A 23,916-nucleotide genomic window follows, 5' to 3' on the forward strand; every position below is an offset into this window, starting at 1 on the left:
CACCAAGTGTTTGTGTGAGCTCAGTGCAAATGCGTCTGTACCAGAGAGAGGCACAGAAAACCTTTGCTGGCAGGGGTACAGGAACTGAACAGTTGTCACAGCTGTGCCTATTGCATTGCATTTTATTTTCATCATTGAAGTTACATGGCTCTACTTTAAGCATCACCACACGCCTTGTGTTTTACACTCCACTCCTGTTGGGTGTTTTTATGAATGACTTTAAATCTACTTTTTACTAGTTTATGGTAGGCTTTATGTTTGGTGTAAAATACTCTGCACCCTTATTGTGATATGTCTTAGATGAGGGTTTTTTAAGTTTTTTTCTTCAGTGCCCAATTCTCTCACACACACACACACACACACACACACACACACACACACACACACACACACACACACACACACACACACACCAATTTCCATGAATCATTTGCAAAAAAAGAGAAGAAGATCCAGTCAGCAAAATGTTGTTTGGTTATTATCCCCCCCCCCCCCCCCAAAAAAAAAAAAAAAAAAAAAATCACATTAGTTTCACTTCATATTTTTCACCCACTTGTCTGTGTTCCATCCTCCAGTGGTTCCACACGGCACCTGTTTGAGCACCGCTGCCCCATATAATTACACATTATCATTATTATGCATCAAACAGTATCTGAATAGCTAATATAATTATATGTGTCAGCAACTTTTACTGGCCAAGAAAATACTGATGAAATTGCTGTGATAGGAGGTGAAAAGTCATAACGTCAGACAATGGTGTGAATGTTACTGTAGACAATGGGTTTTCTGTAAACAAAAGGGACAGCTTCAGTGAATGGAGGAGCTACAGCAGTGCAAAACTACAAAGTGCTGTTTCTAATATCACATGATTTGGAGAAACAGGGAAGCCTGTCAAGAGTCAAACCAGCCAATCAGATGACAGTTTCATAACTCCAGAATGATCTAATCTTGACATAAAAAAACAATCTAGTTCCCTTTTCTTTGTAATCACTATGGACATAAAAACACACACATAACACTGGCTTGGAGAAATGAAAATAGGGAACTGATGCGAGTGTCAAAATAAAACACATTTTATTTGTATGAGGACAATAACCAACAGTTCGTCATGCTGTACATTTCCCTGTTTCTACTACATACACTACCTCAAAAAAAAAAAGAAAAAAAAGAAAATGTACAAGTCTTACAGTGTTGTGTTGCAGCATATACTGTGAAATACTTAGTCACCCATTATATTTCTGTTCTTCACAAATACTTATATTTTCCAGATGCCTGACAGTGTGTGAAACATTCATCCATGAGCTGGGTGTAGGAGAGAGGGAGAGGAGGTTAAACACTCCTTAAATAAAATACTTGGACCACATCGTACCACCTTTGGCTCCCTCAGCAGATCTCAGACAAAACATTTGAGTCTCCACCGGACCTAAGACAGATATCAGAGTCACAGCAACTGACTATGTATGGAAATATTGTATTTTTAGATTTTCCACTGGCAACCAGGAGGGTTATGCATAATCATATAGAGACAAAGCAGTACCCAGTTAACTGGCAGTGTGTAATAGCTTGGTGGAATCACTAAAACAACTTGATAACTGCATGTATGTGGTTCAAACAAATGACTCAGACATGAATAGAAACCACAGCTTTCTGTGTAATTAGCTGATTCACAGACTGTGACTGCGTAAAACGAGCACTAGCTGAGTATTTGTTCCTGGTTCCTGGCCCTAGTGTCAGCTTAGAGTCTGGTGGTCTTAGGTTCTGGCCGAGGTCACGAGGAGTCTTGCCTCGTTCGATTGTTAACGCAGAGCCTTTCCAGCTGCTTAGCACGCTCTTTATGGACTGTGACCAAGGTGCGGTTCTCCTCTGTCAGACGCCGAAACTCCTCCTCCAAATGGGCGATCTCCATGGCAACCTTCTCATCCTCCACCATTTCCGCCAGCAACTTGCGCCTAAATGGATGAATGGGAAAATGTTAACAGCCAGTTATTGACATCCAAGAATAAACTCGGTTTGAGGCAGGGAAATACCCAGGAAAGGTTCCCAGTTCATGGAAAAGTCAGATTTCTCAAATTCATGCAGATGAGCATTTTCGAGTACTCAGCTTTTTGGTTACTTGGGGGGGAAGCCAAAATAAACACAGAAACAATGCAAACTCACAGGAAGGACCAAGAGGGGAAATCACTCACAGACCTGAAAAAATAACTAACATTTTTATGTGGAAGTAAATACTGTGTATTATTCACAACATTTTCCACATGTAGGAAAATATAGTTTGTTGATGAGTGGTATAAATGCAGATAACAAAGTATGTTGAGCGCTCCAAGGCTTATGTGCCACAGATCAAAGATCTATCTGTGCATAAGTACATTATTATTGGCTCCCTGAACAAAAAGACTTCATGGTCATGATGGCACTGAAATGGATTGAAATCAAAATAAATGTTTTAAAGATCACAGTTTATTAACTTAAACTTACAGTGTGTAAATTTTTTCACTGCTAAATGTCAGTAGGATTCAGATTGCAGTCATAATCCTAGCTATGTGGCTGGTTTAGGATAAACATGTTTTAATCAGCCAAGAAAGATGCAAAACATTAAATTTAGCCTGTACCTCATATCGGTAGTTCTCGGTAGATAGAGGAAAAACTATCTGTGTAGATTGTCAGTCCACTGTTTACTTCAGCTGTCAATGCATCCACATTTATTTACACTGGAAAAGGCTGTAAAACTTTGTGAAAGGAGTCCAATAGAGGTCAATGAGTCAGAGCTCATTGTTGACCATTCATACTGAGATGAGTTATTGTGGATATTTGAATTTTTCTGTCAGTAACACTGCTGTTTTTGCTAATGTTAGCCTCTGTTAGCCAATGTTAGTTGCTATTAGCCAGGACTGGTGAAACTGTCTTTGAAGTGGACGTAACTTTGTTGCACTCTGGGATTTAGTGAATAAATTCTCATACAATGTGAGAGTTTAATCAATTTGTTTATCGGTGGGAAAATGTGATTTTTTTTTTAAGTTCCTAGCATTAGCTGGTATAATGTTAGCTTATAATCAGCTGTTGTTGTTTAGCCTGTTGTCAGCTGTCTAATCTACTGACAATAAGTAATTGCGACAATATTGGGAATAAATAAGTATTTTTATGCATGTTTTTATGTGTTAGAGCCTTGACTTCAATTTGGGAGATTAGGCTGGAAGGAAGAGGTAGAAAGAGGATAATATTTTATTAAGAGGCCAGTGGTGTTGTCTCTGTCCTTTATGACAGAGACAACGGGGACTCCTCTGACAATAAAACATAGGTATAATGAGTCATATCTTGAGTCTGAAGGTGCAAGCATGGATCAAATGTCCCTGCATGGCACACAAATGCCTTTGACTTCTCCTCTGCCTACTACGTATGTGGCCGGTCTCTAGCCACATATGTAAAACAGCACGAGCGGGAAGAGAGATGTCCTTTCCAGGCACTGTATTCAAATATGGTAGAGGAACATGGTGGCTACCACAAACCCACTCCTATGTATTTTTAATAGATTTCTTTTACATTTGGAGAATGCATCCGTTTTTTGGAAGATGTAAATAAACTCTGTTCCATCCTTTGTATTCTATTAAATAACATAAAAAATACTGATGGCACCTCCGAGAGCTACTCTTTTCAATAAAACCTCATCCCTTTCTAATGTTTTCTTCAGGCATAATGATGTATACAGAAATAAAATCTTTCTCTGCCCACTGGAACGCTTATTCCAGTCCATGTGGGCTCACAATAACCTCCTAAACCAAATATAAATACTATCCTCAATAAAGCTACCCGAACTGAAACACTGTAGAGCAGGTTTAGACGGCGTGATCTGACTTCCTTTGGCGAAAAAAAAACGAACAGCCTTTGGACTTTGAAAGACATTGTCAGCAGTACTGCATGGACATGCTATGTGTACAGTGTGGTACTACGTGTAACGCCCTGACATCTATGAATGTATGTGAGTGTTGTATTACAGCTACTATTAGGTTACAGAACAGCAACAAAAGAAAAAAAAAAGAAAAATGATATGTATTATCCACAACAGGTAGAGTGAGGAGTTTTAATGGGATAAAAGCATTAAGTGAGAAGCATACTTAACTGAGAGTAGTAGTGGACTTTAAATTGTTGAAATGCTGGTATTAGGGAAGCTCTGGTATACACTGAGGTCTTGGATCACACTCTAAAACAGGTCTGCACAATTTATTTCCTGAACAAAATGTGTGAGCCACAAACAAAGAAACTGGTTGAAAATATGATGCAAGTACGAAAGTATGCAAAGTATGATGAAAGCATGTACAGCCACACTCTTTTTTTTCAGTTCCTTAGACTAAATCAGACTGAAAATTGATCTGAATTAGTAAGCAAAACTTTTAGGATGCTTTGTTGCTTGAATAAAAAGAGCAAAGTGCTTATGGTTCCTGCAGTATTACAATATGATGTTTCACAAAGGCTTAATATCTCAATTGACCTGTCTGTATGGTAGTGTGTATGAACTAAAGCAATACTGTATGTGTCAACCGAGTTTGTATGTTGGGACATGAACGCTTTCTTACTGGGTAGTTTAATCTAAAATGTGAAGTACTTTTAAATCATGTGTAAGTGCTATACATACAAATAAACTTATTATTAAAGCATCTGTTTGTTACTTTTGTGTACCAAAGTTTATAAAAATTGGGGGGGAGGGGGCGATATCTCACACACTGTCTGAGATATTGGCTATAAAACCAGTTTTGTCAGCTCCTCTATCTTGCATAATCTGCCATGTCACGATTTCATCACACGCAAAAAAAAAAAACCCAACAAAAAACCAAAGCCCCAATATTAGTCAAAGAACTTTTTGTAAACTCTTGTATTTCCCTTTGACCAACTTTGAACCTTTTTGTGTATCTTACTGGAATAAGGCTAAATCCACTGGCAACAAAAACACTGAACGTAGAGATGATCTAGAAACTGGAAGGTAAATGAAATATGAATTCCATCAAACTAGTGTGTACTTGTCTGAGAATGACTAAAAGGAGCAGTACGTCCTGGAAAATCCCTCCCCACTGTGTTAAAGCGTTGTTCCTGTAGTCATCCTTGCAAAACTTCACTGTATGTCTCAAGCCCTCCTCTTTCTGTGTGCACTTCCCCATAAAGGAAGTATTGTATGATGTATTTCTCTTAATGCTCAGAATAGAGAGTAAGCATATCCTCCTTTTGGTGAAAAAAACATTTCTATTAATGAGAAGTTTCAACATCAGGAAAATCTTATGCCGTAAACACAAAGTACTGACTTAATGTCAATGAAAGCTTTTAGCTTAATTTGCAATAGTTTTTAAAGCCGACATATACTGATTCTAAAACTTCTTCAATGACAGAACTCATGGGGGTGTTAATGTTAAAAGCTTGATAAATAGTGTTTGAATAAGTACTGTTGTTGTTTCAGGTTTAGATTTTGTTTTTTAGGGATATGTTTGTGTGGTTTAGAAGATTGTGAAGGTTTAAGTGGAGCAGGCATCCATGACTGTGGAGCTGAAGGAGTCCTGGCTAGTGCTCATGTTCAGGATTGTGGCTCGTATGTTAAAAACCGGTTCTTCCTGTATGTGCATGTTGTATCTAACACATGAATGTAACCCAACATGAGATCTCTGTCTCTTAAAACACAATATGTAAATATAGTGTTTAAGTTCTTTTGGTTATCTAAACCAAACTAGATCATGTGGACTGACTTTCTGAGTTTGTTTCTAAAATTAGGGCTGGTTGTATAAAGTGTATTTAACTTAAAGAAGTATACAGGCTCATTTATTTTGGTGTATCGCTACTTTCATGTAACTTATTTACTGCAAACTCAAAATAAATTAGTATAACTTGCACCTCATTTTTTGCAGGTATTTATTTATTTTTGAGGACAACAGTGTGCACATTTTTAAAGTTAAGTCACCATATCAAATTTTATAGTATAGCATTACAAAGCAGATTGTCGTGTAGTATAAATGTGACCGTGAATGTCTCCGACTGCTAGCGTGAAGAAACAGGAGTTTCTACCAGCCTTACCCACCTCGTCTAGATTCAAGGCTAAGTCGGAGTCCGCATGCTGTTCTCTATTTAGGAACTGTGAAGTGGTTTCGGTTGTGTCAGTGCATGTCTGTGTGTGTATGTAGGTGTGGTGGTGGGGTAAGAGTAAGGCCCATGAAAATCCCACTGCTAAAACTACCCGCAGCTGCTGGGGACACAGGGTGCATTGTCAACTGCGTGCGTGTAACACATCCCCACTTTTATGCCAACATACAATGAGTTTGTGTATTAAAGCTTACAATAGTTCTTGTTCAATTAAACCTGACCAGAGCTGCACTTTATGTAATATCCTCCCAGTAGATGATTCTGAACTAATCAAAGAAACCTAGCACACTGTAATTTTCGCATGTGCTTGATGTTGTTTCTAACAAAATTAGAAAGAATTAAATTAAAAAACAAAAATGGAAATATACACCTGAAAGTCTTAAATTATCACCCTTTAAAACAACATGTTAAGGGAAATGCTCTTGATGGTTTCCATGCAAAATACTGTATACAGGCTATTAACTGTGCCATCTGGTGGACATGTTGATCCAAAATACTTTGCAGTTCTATTTTTAGTGAATGTAATGCTATAGTGGGAATTGAACTCCTAAATCTTTGGAGAGTTCGGAGCGATTTAAGCAATAATTCGACCTCAGTAGTACACGTCCTGGCACTCTAATTTGGAGTGAGATACGCTGCGCAAAGTCGAAGCTCCCTGTCACAAGGAGCTTCGACTTTGTATTTTAACATGGCTTAAAAGGGTTGCTGCGATTAACATGGAAGCGACTGTACTAGTGCCTTACTTGCGATCCTCGAGCACAGCAATCTCATTTTTGACCTGGTGGAACTCTCTTGCCATCCTGCAGTGTTCCTTGTACACCTGAACGCTCTCTCTCAGAGACACACAAGGAGGCACTGGCTGCAAAAGGTCAGAGAGAAATAAAAGATGTAAAGCATGCAACATGAGACCTTTACGGTTTCTTGGAATTTGAGCCGTCAGTTTTGTTGTTGGCTGTCTCAACAACAGTCCAAAAGAGTAAATCTGCTTTAAAATCATCATATCTGAGAAGAACATTTAGTTAGCAGCCAATTAGATTAATTTAATTCTTTCAGCTTGAGTAAATTTATTTTTTATAACCACTAAAATCCTGTCTTAAATAAGGCAGAAGGTCCCACAAGTTATCCTTTTAATATGTGTATATTGTGTAAACAAGAAAACACTTTCCAAACTTTCCAAAGCCTCTTCTTTGTATGTAGTGTGTAATAATACACTGTCTGAAAGCTATATTTAATGGTCTGGTACCATTATCATTTGATACTCTTGTTGTTTTGGTACTCCACATACAATTTATGTGCCCCTGTCAATGATACTCGATGAAGGATAATTCAATGACAACACTAACCGTATGGGGAGGGCAAAGAGTGAATTGGGTTTTTGTTTTGTTTTTTCAATTTACAGAGGTTGATTACTACAACCCAGGTTGGTTCATATTTAAAGATTCAACTGCTTCCCTGACTACAATGGAGATTTGAAGGAAAATCCCAGCAGTATCCAATTTATTTGTAACCAGCAATGTCCAATGTATGTTTTTTTTCTTTTCAACTGTTGTTTATTTTCTATTCTATTTTTTACATATTTTCTGATCTGCTTCTTTTACCTCAGTAAAAATGTTGTCGGAGAAATTGTGTAGTATTTATAGATGTAACTTTGTACAATATGGAGCAAATAACAATGACAACAGTGAGATTAAAGCAATTTAATGAAATCCACATGCAGTGCTATACATTCTTAGCTTTGTGAATTTTCTGCTGTATTCATCCTCTTGTGTGCTGTACTGCAAACAAATGCATCAGTACTGCTGTAGGATGCAGCATGGTGAACAGATACCTGTAGCCGCTGTTCAAGATCTGGGAAAGTCTGGGAGAGGTCCTCCACATCTTTTACATCTGTTGAGACATCTTTCATTTAGAATTAATTAGAGTAAAAATGTTACAATGTTGCGCAACATAATGTTGTAACATTACAAAATAATGTTACAATACATTTATAGCAAAAGAAAGCTTGTCACAGTGAAATTGTAGATTTTCAAATGATATAAAACTTATAACATTATACTACCTTTGCCACCTAGTAGAAGTATAGATCTACTAGAGTCTACTAGATGTAAACAGAAAACACTGTAAAGAAAACTGAAAAAACAAAAGAATTTAAATGATAAAAAACTGTTCAGAATAGCACAGAGGTTTTGTGTATTTTATTTAGTGCTAATTGCTGTATTAATGATGCATTAACATACTGTATACCACATGTAAATCTGAGATGGTGATGCGAATTTACACTGCTTAGTATTCCAATATGTAAAATGCTTCTTCAGAGAAGTTATACGTTTAGCTGAAAATCCTAAAAATAAGTAACCGCGGTAACTGCAGATGTCAGATAATTTTAATTGCCCGAAACCTACAACATTTTCACCTGAAATACACTGAAGTAAAAGTAAAAGTATGAATGAGCTCAACTTTGGTGTCATTTTGACCAAAATATGTCATTTGACTTTAAACAAATCTCTAGACCTGCCTTTATCCATGGAAAATATGATAAAATTAGAAATATTTTTGTCTCAGAGTGATGCTGAAAAACTAAAACGTATACCCTACTTTTAGGCTTAACTACCTGTTATCTGGCTGTTCTAAAACCTCAATGAAAAGCCTTCGGTTGAGCCTGTAAAATCCTGTTGAAATCCCTGAATGATGACGTATCGTCATATCTTCAGTGTCTCACTGTACTGTGTTACTTTGCTCTCAGAATGAAGGCTTACTTTATGTTCCTAGAGTTTCTAAAAGTAGAATGGGAGTCAGAGCCTTCAGCTATCAAGCTATCAGGACTCTCCTGTGGAACCAGCTCCCAGTGTGGGTTCAGGAGACAGACACCCTCTCTGCTTTTACGATTACACTTTTCTTGTCTGCTGTCTCCCATAGTTTGCATTTTGTTCTGCAGTTGTTCATGATTCCTCACCGTTCCTGTTTTCTATCTTTTCTTCCCCCTCATCTCCAGCTGTTCACAGCAGGACCAGCCCGGTTCTCTCAGAAGTCTCTTCCTGTTACTGATCACTGTCACCCAGTGCTGATTTCCTTCCTTCTGATACTCATATATATCAGGTCTTATCATAATTCATCTACAGAAGCTTGGAATTTGCACAAAACTAATAATTTTCCAACAACTGCAAAATCAAGAACTGTATGAACTTTCTAAATGATCAAACCTTGAAGACAAACAATGCACGGTTTATCATTTCACCTGCTGTTGGTGAAGGACAGTCTGAAGCATAAGGCCTCTCTTAAAAAAAAAAAAAGAAAGTGTGAATGAAAACTTGTAATCTTAAACTCTGCATGGTAACATTAATGGCTAAATTTAGTGCCAGTAAAGTAAGAATGTGTCAATATTATTATTGTTATTGCTTTTTTAGTTATAACTTTTTATAACTTTTCCCATAAAAAGACAGATAACAGTGTTTTCCTTGGATGCGCCACTTGTTCTACAGTGGCCAAAATTGAAACACTATATGGGTCTCTTGTATGACACCACAACATAGCAACATAGTGCTGCACTTATAAATGAGCCACGTCCTCTTACTGAACAGGAGTAATGAGATGTCAGGTTGAAAGACAGGCAGGATAAGAATACAGAGGGACATCTATGTGGCAGGCAGACAAACAAAGTAAGCAGGGCAAACAAAGTAAGCAGAACAAACAGACCACATGTATAGACAGCGAGTGGTTTAGATAAATAGGAAGCCAGACAGAAACAGACAGGTTGTCTGCCCCAGCTTCTGCCCTGATAGTAATGCCCCCCTGGAGTTGTGGAACACATGTGGAGAATCCCAGGATGATGCAACCTTCTAAAAGCAGGAGAATTAGACGGCCTGCCAAAAACCATGGGGGCAATTATGATGTGGAATAAATACAGTTCTCATGCTTAGAATTGACACAGTGTGGGGTTATAACTATGCCAGGCATGAAGCCATGAAAGGCCTAGGGGATGATCCCCAAACAGAGCACAGCTCTTAGCCCCCTTGCTGAGAAACATGAGTTCAAAGACACAACAACATGATTGCCAAGGGAAGATCCAAAGTTGGACTTTGGAGGTTTAGAGTCTGAGCAGCTCCAGAGCTACACCTACGTACAGCAAAGACCTCTGTGACCATTCATCCATTCATCCATATATGTTATCCTCATAATATCCTCATGAGAACCATCCTATTCATTTATGTCCTCTGTAATAAACAATTGTTTTTGGTCTATATCTTTTGACTTATTTGAGCTATCCTAATAAGATGGACTAAATAGAGGACACTCTGGTCTTTCCATTGATATCTCATGCGTTTGGGTGGCCTCTTTTAGCTCCATAGAGAAAGGAAATCACAAAAAACATTCAATGGGAAGATTCATTTTTCCTCAGTTATCAGGAGGATATGAATGATAATGGATATTGATATAGTATAATGAAAAAAATGATAATTCAGGAAGAGACACTGAATTACAAGCAGATGATCATGAGACGATCGGTCTCTGTTGAAAGACATATTTGAGTATCTGCTTTCTTCTGTGGCCTCATCTTGTTTCCTAAGAGAAAGACAAGGGATTGGGGGGGATCAGAGGGTGGAGCTGGACTGGAACTGTTAACTGCTTATAAATTTAGACCAGTGTTCTAAAAGCTGAACAGTGAATCAGGCAGCGGGACACTGTTAGTATTAGAGAGGAAACCCGACTCTGGCATTGCATAGTTGCAGCTGCTGTCCCAGTGCCTGGCCCCACTGCAGTAAAATATCCTGACAGACAGCACCTAGAACCATAGGTAGTGTAGGTGTTTGTATGTGTGTGTTACTTAGGGACAAAGACAACTGTTTATGTTTGTACTAATAAATGATGGAATATTATACGGACTATCAGCTGACTTGTATATGTTTGCGCATGCAGATGCATGCAAGCACACAGCTGCACATACACAAACGCGTGTGATTTTTTCTTTCTTTAATATGCTATGGTCATACAGAAATAGAGAGAGCACCTGTCTCAGTTACAGTGTAGAAGAATGAAGACAGTTAAAGTCACAGGGTGTGCGGGTTGTATCATTCACATGTTCCCCACATACTGGAAATGCAGTGAAAGTTGAACCTTGGGATTTATTTGGTGTTGAATGCTATATACGTAACTATCCTCAAAATAATGTGTTAACTTCATTTTCGGATACTGCAACACAGATTTGTGCGTGTGTCATTCGATAGCTGGTGTTGTGTTTGTTAAATTTAACAGTTACATAAAAAAATACAAAGTAAACATTTACATCTGTTTACAGTTACCGTGAGATAAATGTAGACTGATTACATTTATTAATTCAATTTTTTGTGATTACACAGGTGCAGTAATCCAAGTACTTGTAGAATTTAACATGTTACCATTACTTTGCAGTTTTTCGGCTGTGCAAGGAATCCTTCCAAAAAATGAAATAGCAAAGCTATCGTAGCTAGGCTGACAGATAGGCTTACATTTTGACAATTTTTCATTTGGCCTTTTCTATGAAAATTTGCTTTCCAAGTCAGGGTCATGGGGGAGGTGGAGCCTATTCCACCAGTAACTGGGCTAGAGGTGCTTTAAATCCTGGGCAGGTTGCCAGGCCATCACAAGGCTAACACAGGTAGTCACATTCACAACATTAAACCTAGCAAGCATGTCTTAGGACTGTGGAGGGAAGCTGGAGAGAACCTACTTGCCTACTTCACACAGCAGGCTGCTAGTCTCTAAACCAGGATCTTCTTGGTGAAATGAAACAGTGCTAACTGTTGCACCAAACTGCTACTAATCTCCACCTGCCAATCAAATAAATCCTAAATGGTCTAAACAACCTGCCAGTGCTATACCCGAAGCATTTGAACATATGTGTGCATTTGCTATGATTAGAGTGATGTAAATTTCCTTAGCTTATAGTACTCCTCATAGTACTCAGTAATGCACGTGGAGGGCACATCCACAGTTAGTGCCCTTGTAATGTAGTGTTGGACTGAGGTCTGTACAATGACAACAAATTGCTGATAGATAACCATAACACTGGCATACTCTCCAGAATCAATACCCACTATGCACTGCTGAGCCACAATTCCTGCCATTTTCTGTGTCATCTGCATTGATCATTTTAGAGAGTAGAGACAGAGGTGCTCACAGACTTGTGACGGAGGTTACACGTTACAAGCTCATAAAAACTGGAAGGCACGCAACCACCTCAAAACAATGAAAATGCACACACACTGGAAGTACTGATGTGCACCAGAAACTATAAGCTCATCATAAAACTGTGTTATTTTACCTTGTGGATACATAGCTTTGGACAATGTGATATATATTTGTTCTTATGCTGCTTTTTAGTGTGTTTTAAGCTCTTGGGAGAAACATACAGCACTGACCGTACTGGAGGATAATGTAACTCCTCAATCTATAACAGATTCACACTTTTGTCTATACATGAAGTCAGCATTTTTTAGAGTAAGGGTGGTAAAGGTAAGGTTTGATTTGACAGCTGTATAACTCACATTTAACCATCCCTGATGGAATAGCACCTGCACAGGCCCACATGCACACCATCTGTGGCAAACCTGAGGAAACACCTAGACTACAGCCTACAGCATCTGAAAGTTGTTGTTATTTCTGTTTTCTCACAAATTAAAATAATTTGTTATAAAAAATAAAGTGACTGTTAAATTATTGAAATGATTAAAAAGATTGCTTACATTGACAACAGAAGTTATCGGTAACGTGTTATCATTTTTAAAGTAACTTTCCAAATTCAGTGAACTAAGCATAATATGAGTGTGCACCTACAGTATGTATTTGTGTGTGTTTACCTGAGTTGTCATCAAGGCTGAAGGCAATTCTAACTTCAGATTTATCAGGAGACACTCTTCTGGTTGAGGTGATCATTTATCCCTTTGTAAGGTCACAGGCACACAACAAAGCTGTTAACACAAGCCAAATGACCCCATGAGAGACAAGTGATGATGCTACAATGACACAGTTAGTTAATCAGCTAATAAGAAATAAAGAAATCCGAATAGACTGTTAATAAATTCAGAGATTCTAACTGAAAGTAGTTTCCAGCTTCATGAATGTAGCAGTTTCCATCTTTTCAATGTTTTATGATGTGAAATTTGCATTTTCTTGATTTTAAATGTCTCCTTCTGTCTAAGAAATTCAAAGGCATAATTTTTTTAACTGTTTCCACATCTCAGCTTATTCAGCAGATCAGCAGATTAATCGGTAGTAAGACCAGGAATGTAGAACTAGAAATTTTCTATCTACCATGGAACGCACAAACTCTTTTTTATCCCAGCATATTAATGTGATTTTACCTCACCAGAGAAACTAAACACTGAACTCAGCAGGTGTACAGCAAACCCTTTGATATTAAAACCACTACAAAGGAGCCCTATCAGAGCACACACACACACACACACACACACACACACACACACACACACACACATACAGGCACACAGCCGTCGGTTTCATCATGCATTTGGAGTAGCTGTGGGATTAAATAATTTGGGAGTTTTGACAGACTGGCTCTGAGGTCTGGATTTTGCATTCCGCTTTCCAGTGAATGTACTGGCTTTTTATAACAGTGCGTTTGCCTGCTTTAACCCTGGTACACTCACTGTCTCAGCCAACACACCTCAGTGACCTTCTACTGCAAAGAAACATTCTTTCAAACCATAATGCGTCCTTCTGTAGGGAAACAGAAGGTCCGATTTTGGCGACAGATCAACACAGGTGATGCATCTAAATGCAACCGTATTATACGTTATTTAATCAAAACTGTGATGGAGACTATAGGATATTCCATAAATATGCACCTCTTCTGCACGCACCCAACAGTTGAAATGCACCGTCTGTGCCAACAAGTCATTATTACCTGAAGCAGCAAGAATTCGACGCAGAAAAGTCAGTGTTAAAGTTTTAAATCAGGTAGCAGTGTGAGTCCTCAACACCGATTCGGTCCGCTTCCCGTGAGGTCAATGTTGAGGTCTCTTCAGAAGAAAGGCGTCTCAGCCGTCAATCCGCAAATCCCAGCAAAGATGGCACCACTGTCTCTTCGAGAGCTTACCTCCGCTATCTTGAGACTATAACTCTATTATTTTGTAATTATCAAAGTTTACGTTTTCCAGCACGTAGCCAAGGCGTCAATACATTAGTGACAGTCAGAGGGACTCCAGCAGCTCATGTTTGCGCAGGCATGTGCATGTTATCCACAGAGCCACGCAGCGAAGAGCAACACAGGGCGCAGGCAGAGGAGGAATGCCGTCCGCTGTCCCCCTGTGGCGGCCCGGGCCCAATTAAAAGTCTCAGATGACATGACTTTAGCCCGCAAAAATGCCCATAGCTGCGGCACTGCTATGAGTGACACGGTCACACCGCTCGGATGGTGTTGGGCTTTGCAATAGCTGTGCAGTGAGGCAGTTGTTCAGAACGAGCATCTCGTGTTATGATAGCTCATGTGGACGACAAAACAGGGCATCCTTGTGTGTTTATATTTTGATTTATGGGGTTGCAGTAGCCTCCAGCTCAAACCTAAAAGGGTTAGGTGATACACTGTTTAGGTGCACCTAATACCTGTATACCTAACAGTATACAAAACATGTTTTGTATACTGGTAGTGGATAAGGGTTAAGTTAATATTACATTGTGCTTTAGAATGATATATGCTTTTTTTATTGTATTAGATACAAATTAAAAGTTGGGGTTTCATCATCCCATCGTTGTCAGAGAATTAAAGGGAAAACTGTGTATCTAGAAATATCTGTGCTGTGACCCAGTAGCATAGGGACCATTTAAAAGCCAAAAAGCCATTTAGACATAGAGAGTTTTTACCGGAGAACCAATTTTTAATGAAGCTTTCAAATGTAAAATGCTTTACTGAAAATGCATAAAGAGGGGTCCTAAATCGGACGCTAACTATAAATCCCAGCATATTTATAATATGCGCCAGATAAAGCTTGAGTCTGCAAAGTCTACTTAAGAAAAAATAAATAAATAACTGAACGTCCCGTGTAAGAACTGCAGAGGTTTTCAAAAGTTTTCAGTTTTTTATTCACAAGCCCAGTTCCCCTGCACACCAGCAGATGGCAGCATTCACCCTGGATTTTTGCAGCCAGGACTTCACATAGCAGGAGAGAAAGGCAGGCGCAGGGAGGGAGAAACAGAAGGGGATAGATAAATAATGCTCTGCGCCTCTAAGAGTCCTCCTCCCTCTCGTTTGTCTTCATTGACAGGAAGGTTGACAGAGATGTGCCTTATCAGCCCCAGAGACTGTTCATTACATTGTGATGGATGGGACGCACTCAAATGTCTGTGCCTCTTTTATTCCGCAGTCATTATTTAGATTTGGGCCTTCTGTACTTGCATGTACAGTTAAGAGCTTTATATTGTAATACATGGACAAAGTCTGACAGGTCTGAAGGACTTAAATTGGTGAGAAACAAGCTTTTCTCCAGAAATGTGATGAAATCAAATTTAAACTTTGTCCTGCTGAGTTTTTCCTGTTCTTTGTTAAAGACTCTCAAAACCACCTTAGAGAAAGTGCATTCTACTTCTCCATTTTGGCATTGAATGGAAAACAGCAGGCTCTGTAATTTACCCTTATTTTTATTTGTTTTCTGAAGGCTTTCTGACAGCTTTCTTCTTCCCCCACAACTTCAAACTTACTGACAGCAAAAACAGACAGACGCCACAATCCCTTCATGTCTCCACATCTCTCTTTCACCTCCCCAGGTTGAGAGCTCTGTGCTTTGAGATCATTGCGACGAAGAGTTTAAGCCAGAGACAACAGAGCATTAGTCAGGTGAGGACATCCTGGTTTAGCAATAACGGTCAGTTTAGCAGCATGCCAAGGTTGGAGTTGTAATCCATGGCCTCATTCGTGATGGATTAGATAATGATAAAAAAAAAATACTGCCTTTGGTTTTGATTAAGAATTATGGGGTTAGGAGATTAGGGGCAACCAAACGCTACGTTGGACTGAGCCCAATCCCAGAATTAATCTGAATACCAAAAAAGAGAAAACTCATTACATGAAGAGATTAAGAAACGCTTGGTCGAATTCTCTCAAGATACACACAAACCAGCATACAGAGTCTACAGAGAGAAACGACAGCACAAAACCTCTGACTCCAACAATTTATAAGCTATTTACAGCATTTAGTGCTCTGTCCTGTTTGAAATGTCATTGCATTAGCTGCTAAGATCAGGGAAGTGAAGGTCAGTTTTGAATGTCCTGACATTATCAAGACTTAAACTTTAAGATGATCCATTAACAGTTTGTCTTAGTTTCTGTCCCCTTGGAATTGCTTCCTTACTATCATTTGGTTTGTAATATTCTGGAGTTAACTCTAAAACCGATTGCAGTAATGTTTATACAATAACTGAAAGAAAGGAACAGCAGATGGCTTCAGGCACAAAGGTGGACAGAGCACACACCCAGCTAGAGTTCAGGGCAGGTGAGCGGAAAGCCTCAAATGGTAAAAGGAGGACACAGTCATGAAAAGTACACAGGTTGGGTATAAGAGCTGGTTATTCAGTCTTTGATCTTAAAAAAAAGTCCAAGAGGACAGGAACAAAAGTTGATATGGGGAAGCGTTGACTGTAATGTGGGGACTGACCAAAAGGGGAATGAGAGTTGGATTTGTCAGTAAAGACTTTGTTGTCACATATGTTAATCAGTGCTGTGCCGGGGTATCCGTTTGATGTGTGTCAAGTGTCAAAGTTGGTATCCTTCACCGTGTCCTCAGGAGTAGAGTTCCAGCAGGGGTGCGTGAATTAGTTAGTAATGCTGAGAGATAATACTGCTGAGGCTCCTAAGAACATTTTCATCAGCATAATCCTCACCTGTCAGTTGAGACATCTCTTGTTTGAGTAAGAGAGGGGAATAAAGACACACTGAATGTGTGCAGTAGTCAAACAATATTAAATTTAAATGAAGCTGTCATAAGCCTCCATCCCTAAAACCAAGCTTTTATAAAGAATACTAATGGGAATATTCTGTATTTCCAAAATATAGGCTTTTATTAATTTTATGGTTCAGTCTGAGGCTTGGTGCTGTAAATTCTAAATCTGCTGATGGGTCTACTGCAGCGTGTATGTCAAGCTTAAAATGTACTTAAATGTAACAAATCTCATTGTGGCATGCAGACATCCACTGGGATCTACTGTCACTCCTGGAAGACACGATTTCTCCTCACGTTGTCAAATTTGACAAAGACACGCTGAAAAAAAGGAGGCTTATTGAAAAACAAGACTGTTACTCTCAAGGGAAGGAAAAAACTGTGTTTGTCTTTGACCTCCTTACAGCTTACAGCATTATAAAACGTCCTTTTCACTTTGTCCTTCCATTCTCCCTGTATTATATTCTTTTTTCTGATCCATCTCCGGGATGACATCATGATCACAGGTGTTTGTAAGGAGTCTGTGTGTGTGTCTGTGTGTCAGGATTGATGTTTGAGATGCTGGTACTGGAAGGCTATAAAACAGCAGGTGTGTTTGTGTCTTTCCTTAGAGGTCGTTATCTCTTTTCGCAGGTCAGCGTTGGCTCAGCAATCCTCCCTGAAGCTACTTCAGTGTGTGCCTACAAAAAACGCACACACACTGCTGCCAGCAAGAAACGAGAGCAAGAAATCATTTAAAACCATTTAAAAAAATGCAAAAGTCTTTTTATTGTTAAAATCAGTGAATTTTTGTCATTAAACGATGGGAGGTTCTATAAAGTCTGCAGATTCAACTCTGCGGACGCCTTAACCCAAACTACAGCCATGAGGGAACATCGATGGTTTGCACTATGACAGGGATTTCATTCTTGCGGTCATCACCTGTTTTAACATTATTAATGTTGATACAAGGCTAAAGTGTTGTCAACTACATTTACGGTACAGTATTTAATGCGTTATCCATACACAAGCAGTCTACAGGTGCTCAGGAAATAACGTCATAGCTGCTGGTGGCCCACACAAAAAAATAAGAGAACTGGAAAATGATCAGATACCAGTCTCTGCATTTCCATTTCTTTTCTGATTCAAAGCTTAAGTGTTGGAATCTCGTCTCGCTCCCTCCCTCTTTGAAGTACGTTTGGGTTGACAGAAGATGCAAGCGGACCTCGCACCGCCGTGAGGTCGTGACCTCCTCCGGATGCCTTTGTAACACTGCAGGGAGATCCCCAAGTCTTCCATCACGGCGCTAAAAGACACACACTGCCAGAGAGATAAAGAATTAAAGGCCGGAGTTAAGACACCAAAATAAACTGATTTCCAGTAGATACATGCTACTAGGAGTTTGGGTGAAGATGAATTAGAGAACTGGTTTGAGTCAGGTGACCAGGAATGGGAAAACTCACATATATTGTAAATTTTCTCTGAAAGAGTTGTGAAACATTTATAAACTCTGTTGTCTCATCATGAAAACCAATTACTGACAGAGATAAAGCACAGTGTCTGCTGTGCATTCTATTGCAGGGAGCTATGGATTTATAGTATGGTAATTATTTGAAATTATAAAAAAGAAGGCCATCTGAAATGAAAAGCCTCAGGCTTATCTGAATCTGTAGAACAGTACATTGCATTGAAAACATTAATCTTCAATCGCAGTTATTTGCCTTTTATTTTGCCCTACTCTGGATGACGTGCTCATGAAATCATAATTCACAGCAGAAAGTCATCCAGTTTTTATCTGCTGAGCTTTACAACATAGAAGAAAACCTTCCTGTTCCATCCTTGGGCTTCGGGCTTCTTGATCTAGTATGGGTTTCCTATGAATACCAGAAAAAACTTCTTCTTTTTTGACCTGAACAACTGACAATTCAAGTTTTTTGGTGACTAGTTGTAAAAACAAAATCATACCTGATTACAACAACAACAACAAAAAAGTTATATTTACTTTACTTGTGAAAACACCAATTTATCACTGGATATGCATACATTAAATACAATGTTCATTCTTGTATAATTTAAGTATCTTATCAATTTACTAAGTAGGTTATAGGATATGCACTCGTTGCATGCACCGACTGTATGCCCTGTAACAGTAGTAAAGTTATTAATTCACAGTAGTAGTTAATATTTGCTTTATCTGACTGAATATTGCATTCACTCTCATACTGCCTTTCAGAGAAGAAAAGGAACACAAGGTCAGTCCAGGGATAAAGTGAAAATTATTTTCCTCTGCAATACCATCCATCATTTCCTCGCTGAGAATTCTCTGCAGTAATATAAGTTATTAATGAAAGGACGACTTTACTTCTGGCCCCGGATTTGTGTCAAGGGACATCTTAACTCAACACATTGTTCAGTCACTGCTATCCTAACCTCAGCCAACCAAACCAGTCTACTAATGAGCTTAATGAGGAGGAAATATTCAAATGAGTTTTCCTATCTTTTGATTTCCCAAAAGGCATTGAGAGTATACACAAAAGTCTACTGAGACTACACTGCCAAAAGAAAGGGTACTTAACCAGAGTGAAGAAAACATCAGTAGGGAAGACCGGGGATAGTTGTAACATTTTTGACATTTCTGTCTGTAAATTGGAGCTCTTTTAAGGTGGTGGATTCAAAATGTAATGCAAAGTATTTACATGTCTCTGCTATTAAATAGTGCAGCTATTTTCTCTGCAGCACAATTACTCATTACATGGTATGGCCTCAAACACAAAGAGTGAAGTGTTGCAATTAACCCCTAACCTACAACTCTTGCACCAACTTTTGAACATAACAATGAAGCTGAAAAAATGTAGTTGTGCGCCAGTATCGCAATTCCATCGCAATGTCCATGGGAAGAAATACTTTTTTTCATGGCCTTGGTGTGGTTTGCATAGTGCTTCAGAAAGATGAGGAAATCTGTTTCTCGCACCCATCCTGATTTATTTCCACTACCAATACTTCCTACTGCCCATCTCTGACAAAGTGGTCTGCATAACGTATGTGTGGGAGCACAAACATTGGAGGAATTGTGTTGCCAATGGCATTAACCGCATATACAAAGGTGACCAGTGAACCTCTCTGCTGATGTCGTTGCCCCAACTTGTTTAATATAAGTTAAAGTAGTAGTGTGGTAAGTTGTAACATTTGCATTATTGTTACAACTAACCCAGATTTTTTCTTTTACAAATGACCCAGACTCCTATAGCCATGAACTAGCTAACATTACAGCCAACGGCTAAAACATTAGCACTAAAGACCTACACAGAATATATCCCCATAGACATACAAATAACATGATTTAGGTTTGATGAGTTTAACTGCAAAGCAGATAATGCTATTAAACGTTGAAATAAAGTTTAAAAAAATTACTATTTATCTTCTTAGATTGTCTGTGTTTGCCAAAATGTGCTAATTTTTCACATGTGATAGAAGAACTGAATCGGACATGTACAGGATGAATCACATCATTTGAAACTTGGCCCTGATTGGAGAAATTGGAAGTCTTACAACTGACCCACATTACAACTATCCCCGGTCTCCCCTATAGTGCCACACTTAATGCATATTGTAAAACTAGTTGCTATAATTTAAAGCTATATTGAATTTTTAGGATTTTTAGACTCCACATTACCAAAAATGTGCAACTATTTTGAGTGCTTTCTGGAACGGAGGCTGTATTTTAAGGCTCTAATCATTAATTTGCTCCTTACAGATAAGAAACAGCATACAAATGAGAGGGGAGGGCAAGTCATCACGGAGACACGCCAGCACGATGCCACCTCTGCACAGAAACCACTTGCAAGTACTGTAAACCCAACTACTGAAATTGTACTGTTAAGTTTCTAGAGAACTATATAATTTTATTAAGCTCTGCATGAGGGAGGGTGGTGGGAGCACTTTGGAAATAAACAAGCACTTTGCAGGTACACGCTGAAGGAAAAAAGGGTCAACTATAGAAATGATTAAGGATTAGGTGACGCTGAAGGTTGAAGGTTTAGCTATGCTGGCATATTTTGGGAACAGTGGCAGGGAGAAGGACACCCGGTTACAAACCTATCAATAAGAGTGAGCATGTGTTGTATTTGTGTTGTCATGGCTACTCAGTGTCATCGCCCAGTAGCCTGCCACTCTCTAGATCTGTAGATAAGGAAGTGCCAGAGGAGGAGGTGGAGCCACGGCGCTGAAACTGACGAGACTGCACCCCATAAAAGAAACAAAATGCCTGATGCAAAGAAAAAAAAGGGATGGATGAGAAAAGATAACACAGAAAAACTTGAAAAAAAATATTCTGATAATAAATAACAATATGGAAACAACATGAAAGAAAGAAAAATAAGGCAGACTGAAAACACGAATCATGCGCATGGCATTGTTGATCTTTCATGATATAATACTGCCTTTGTTACGTGTGAAATGGTATGCTTTTCTTGAGAAATATATTTGTTACCTCCAAAAAGAAGATTAAAATCATGTGAACTGAAGGATAATCCAGTACTGATATTTGTAGTATATAAAAAAAACACCCCACACAGACCTTTGTGTTTTATTTGACTACAATTTCTAGTTGTATCAAAACCTAGCATTCACTGTGTCAAAGCAATAAGTCACAAATCATTCTAATGACTGTCTAGCCAAGACACCGGCAGCAATTGCAAATTTTAATTTGAGTAATATCACTCAGATGAGCCATTGATTTCAACAAAAAAACATACCTTCCAACACGCAGAATGAGGAATGAACAAAATTTTGCTCGTTGTCAGTGCATACTTCCAGACATTAATCACTTCTGCTTTTAAACGATCTACAGAAAAACTAGGTCTTTTCTAAAAAAAGAAAAGAAAAAAAACCCAACCCTCTACTCAGAGCAAAATGTAACCTTTAATCTGGTCATTTCGCATCATCACACAGCAGTTTATAGCATCACCTCACTTACCTCCTCTATGTCGGCGTTCCTGCGGGCCTTGTAGATGAACTCTCCAATGGCCACGAACACAGAGAGAACCAGACCGGCAGCCAGGACAATGAAGATACCGCCAATGTTTTCCACGCCCAAGGCATTGGCTTCCTTGTTGTCCTCTTCTGGACAGCCGTTTCCTCTCCACCACTTCTCTTTCATCATGTGCAGCTTCCCTTCCTCCTGGAGCTGAAGGATGGCAATGGTCACTTTATCCCTGTAAGGAGAACCTGGTGAGAGGGAGGGTAGAAAAAAGTTTTTAAAGTCAATCTTTACAGTTTACATCACTACATTTATATGCCACTATTTGCTCATTATTATTTGTTGACGAATACCATTATCTAGCATTAAATATCCATGCTATTAAATTGGATATAAATATTTATTGTGTTTTTCTGAAGTAGTATTTTTTTTTCAGAAACAGCAACAGTCCCCAGAACTGGAGCCTTACTTTTATGTGACATAAGACTCAGTCATAACCTTGCAGACATAACATGCAAAAAAAATATGTCACATGCAAGTCAAAACATGTCCTGCATGTGCTTCGTCTGCCCTTTTAAAAAAATCATTCCTATGTGATGGGGAGGGCACATTCTCATGTTAAAGCAGAATTTATCTGAGTGATCTAAGTCTGTAATACTAAGTGATGAAGATTATTTTCCACCTGATTCACCATAATTTCATTAGCAGAACAGGAATAATAATAACAATTAGCTGCAACTCCACCCACATGCATGTGAACATGATGGCAGTCACCACTTGCATGAGACTCTGCACATTTTTATTTTATTTTCCTACGCGTTTGAGATGACAAGAAACTAAAAATTCTAAAAACTAAACACTGCCAATATCTTTCTTTCTCCAGCCGCTAAATTTGGAAGGTATTTTTTGCGTGCGAGAACAGTGTGTCACACTATGTTGGCCTGTGAGAAGTGCTGCAAAAGAGTTGTGTTTAGTTTGCGAAGAAAGAAGGAACATGGTTACAGGCTGCACACAAGATTTCCCAGAATAACTATTTTGTCTGTACTACACTGGGCTTTTCAGGTTGACCAGCTCTGGAAGAAGACTTTTTTCCTTGTTTGTCCTTTCTGTTGTTGTTTTGCCTTGTTGGAGCTTACATTGCAGTATACAGAGTTTTGTACATTTTTATTGAGTAAAACTAGTCGACAGTCTTTGATATATCCACACACGCGCGTGTGTGTGTGGGTGAATTGTGTTGCTTAGATTGTTGAGATATACATTGCTGTGCTTGAGAGTCACCATCTACCGGAACCAAATTCCTTGTATGTGTCTGTGCATATACATGGCCAATAAACGTGATATATATATATATATATGTATATAAGGTTTAAGAATTCTTAAACAGTATTAAGAACTCTTACACCCTATAATCACTATTTCCTGTTATTTTCTGCATCCCCCCTCTTTTCCTACTATACTTCCACACTCATACACAACTTTCACTCTATCAGAGCCTATTGATCAGTTGAGAAAAGCGCTGAATGGACTAACTTTTTAGCACAGCGTGGGCACAGCTACCTCTGCTCTGAGGGATTTAGCCTAAAGCAGTGAGCCGCTCATCTGTGTTTATCTCTTAAGGATGTCTTTAACCTAAACCTGACCATGTACCGAGTTCCCGTGCTCTGAAAAAAACATCCTACCAAACACACTAAACCACTACTCTCCACTACAACAGCAAAAAAAGTATTTAGAGAGACTGGTCCTGGTCTGGCCTTCCTAGATAATGCTTTGTCATTTCTCTTGCTTTTACCACTCTATGCACATCTCATTTTTGTGCTTTTTTGGCCAGCAGGGAAGTAAAACTGAATTCAGAGAAATAATAGGTCAACATCAAACTGGACTGGATTAGAAAAATCCTGTACAAGAACAGTTAATGCCAAC

At 38.8% G+C, this 23,916-nt stretch overlaps 2 protein-coding genes across 6 annotated transcripts in view; both read right to left on the bottom strand.

The window, feature by feature from the left end:
• Window positions 1–939: 939 nt before the first annotated feature.
• On the bottom strand, window positions 940–14,434 carry map3k7cl (map3k7 C-terminal like). Of its 2 annotated transcripts, none has more exons than XM_085289129.1 (5): window positions 14,015–14,434; window positions 12,948–13,058; window positions 7,943–8,013; window positions 6,858–6,973; window positions 940–1,949 (listed from the first exon to the last, which is right to left on the bottom strand). In XM_085289129.1, exons 2-5 carry the CDS (start codon window positions 13,021–13,023, stop codon window positions 1,769–1,771), a joined length of 444 nt encoding a protein of 147 aa, XP_085145255.1. In that variant the 5' UTR covers window positions 13,024–13,058; window positions 14,015–14,434; the 3' UTR covers window positions 940–1,768. The 2 variants fall into 2 exon arrangements, with proteins under 2 accessions (XP_085145255.1, XP_085145256.1); XM_085289130.1 differs by having other exon boundaries at window positions 944–1,949; window positions 7,943–8,001; window positions 14,015–14,431.
• A 665-nt stretch (window positions 14,435–15,099) lies between these two features.
• grik1a (glutamate receptor, ionotropic, kainate 1a) overlaps window positions 15,100–23,916 on the bottom strand; it is a 39,245-nt gene continuing 30,428 nt past the window's right edge. For 2 of the 4 annotated variants that reach the window (XM_085289135.1, XM_085289133.1), the window contains 3 exons: window positions 21,994–22,244; window positions 21,114–21,282; window positions 18,200–18,338 (listed from right to left, as the gene is read on the bottom strand). In XM_085289135.1, coding sequence (XP_085145261.1) covers window positions 21,157–21,282; window positions 21,994–22,244 — 377 coding nt within the window. In that variant the 3' untranslated portion in view covers window positions 18,200–18,338; window positions 21,114–21,156. Of the gene's footprint in view, window positions 18,339–21,113; window positions 21,283–21,993; window positions 22,245–23,916 lie in introns of all 4 variants that reach the window. The other 2 variants (XM_085289134.1, XM_085289131.1) reach the window with 1 other exon arrangement.

Source organism: Mchenga conophoros, linkage group LG10 (genome assembly GCF_057382185.1).
Source record: "Mchenga conophoros isolate Kocher_MC1m ecotype Shallow Benthic linkage group LG10, M_conophoros_male_GT1.1, whole genome shotgun sequence".
Lineage (NCBI taxonomy): Eukaryota > Metazoa > Chordata > Actinopteri > Cichliformes > Cichlidae > Mchenga > Mchenga conophoros.

What these genes read in the sequence shown, in the direction of transcription:
- map3k7cl (XM_085289129.1), bottom strand. Translation starts at nt 13,023, where the DNA reads ATGATCACCTCAACCAGAAGAGTGTCTCCTGATAAATCTGAAGTTAGA. An exon ending in ATCTTGAACAGCGGCTACAG is followed by an intron (nt 6,974 to 7,942) that starts GTATCTGTTCAC and finishes GACCTTTTGCAG; the next exon opens with CCAGTGCCTCCTTGTGTGTC. An exon ending in GCTGTGCTCGAGGATCGCAA is followed by an intron (nt 1,950 to 6,857) that starts GTAAGGCACTAG and finishes TCATCCATTTAG; the next exon opens with GCGCAAGTTGCTGGCGGAAA.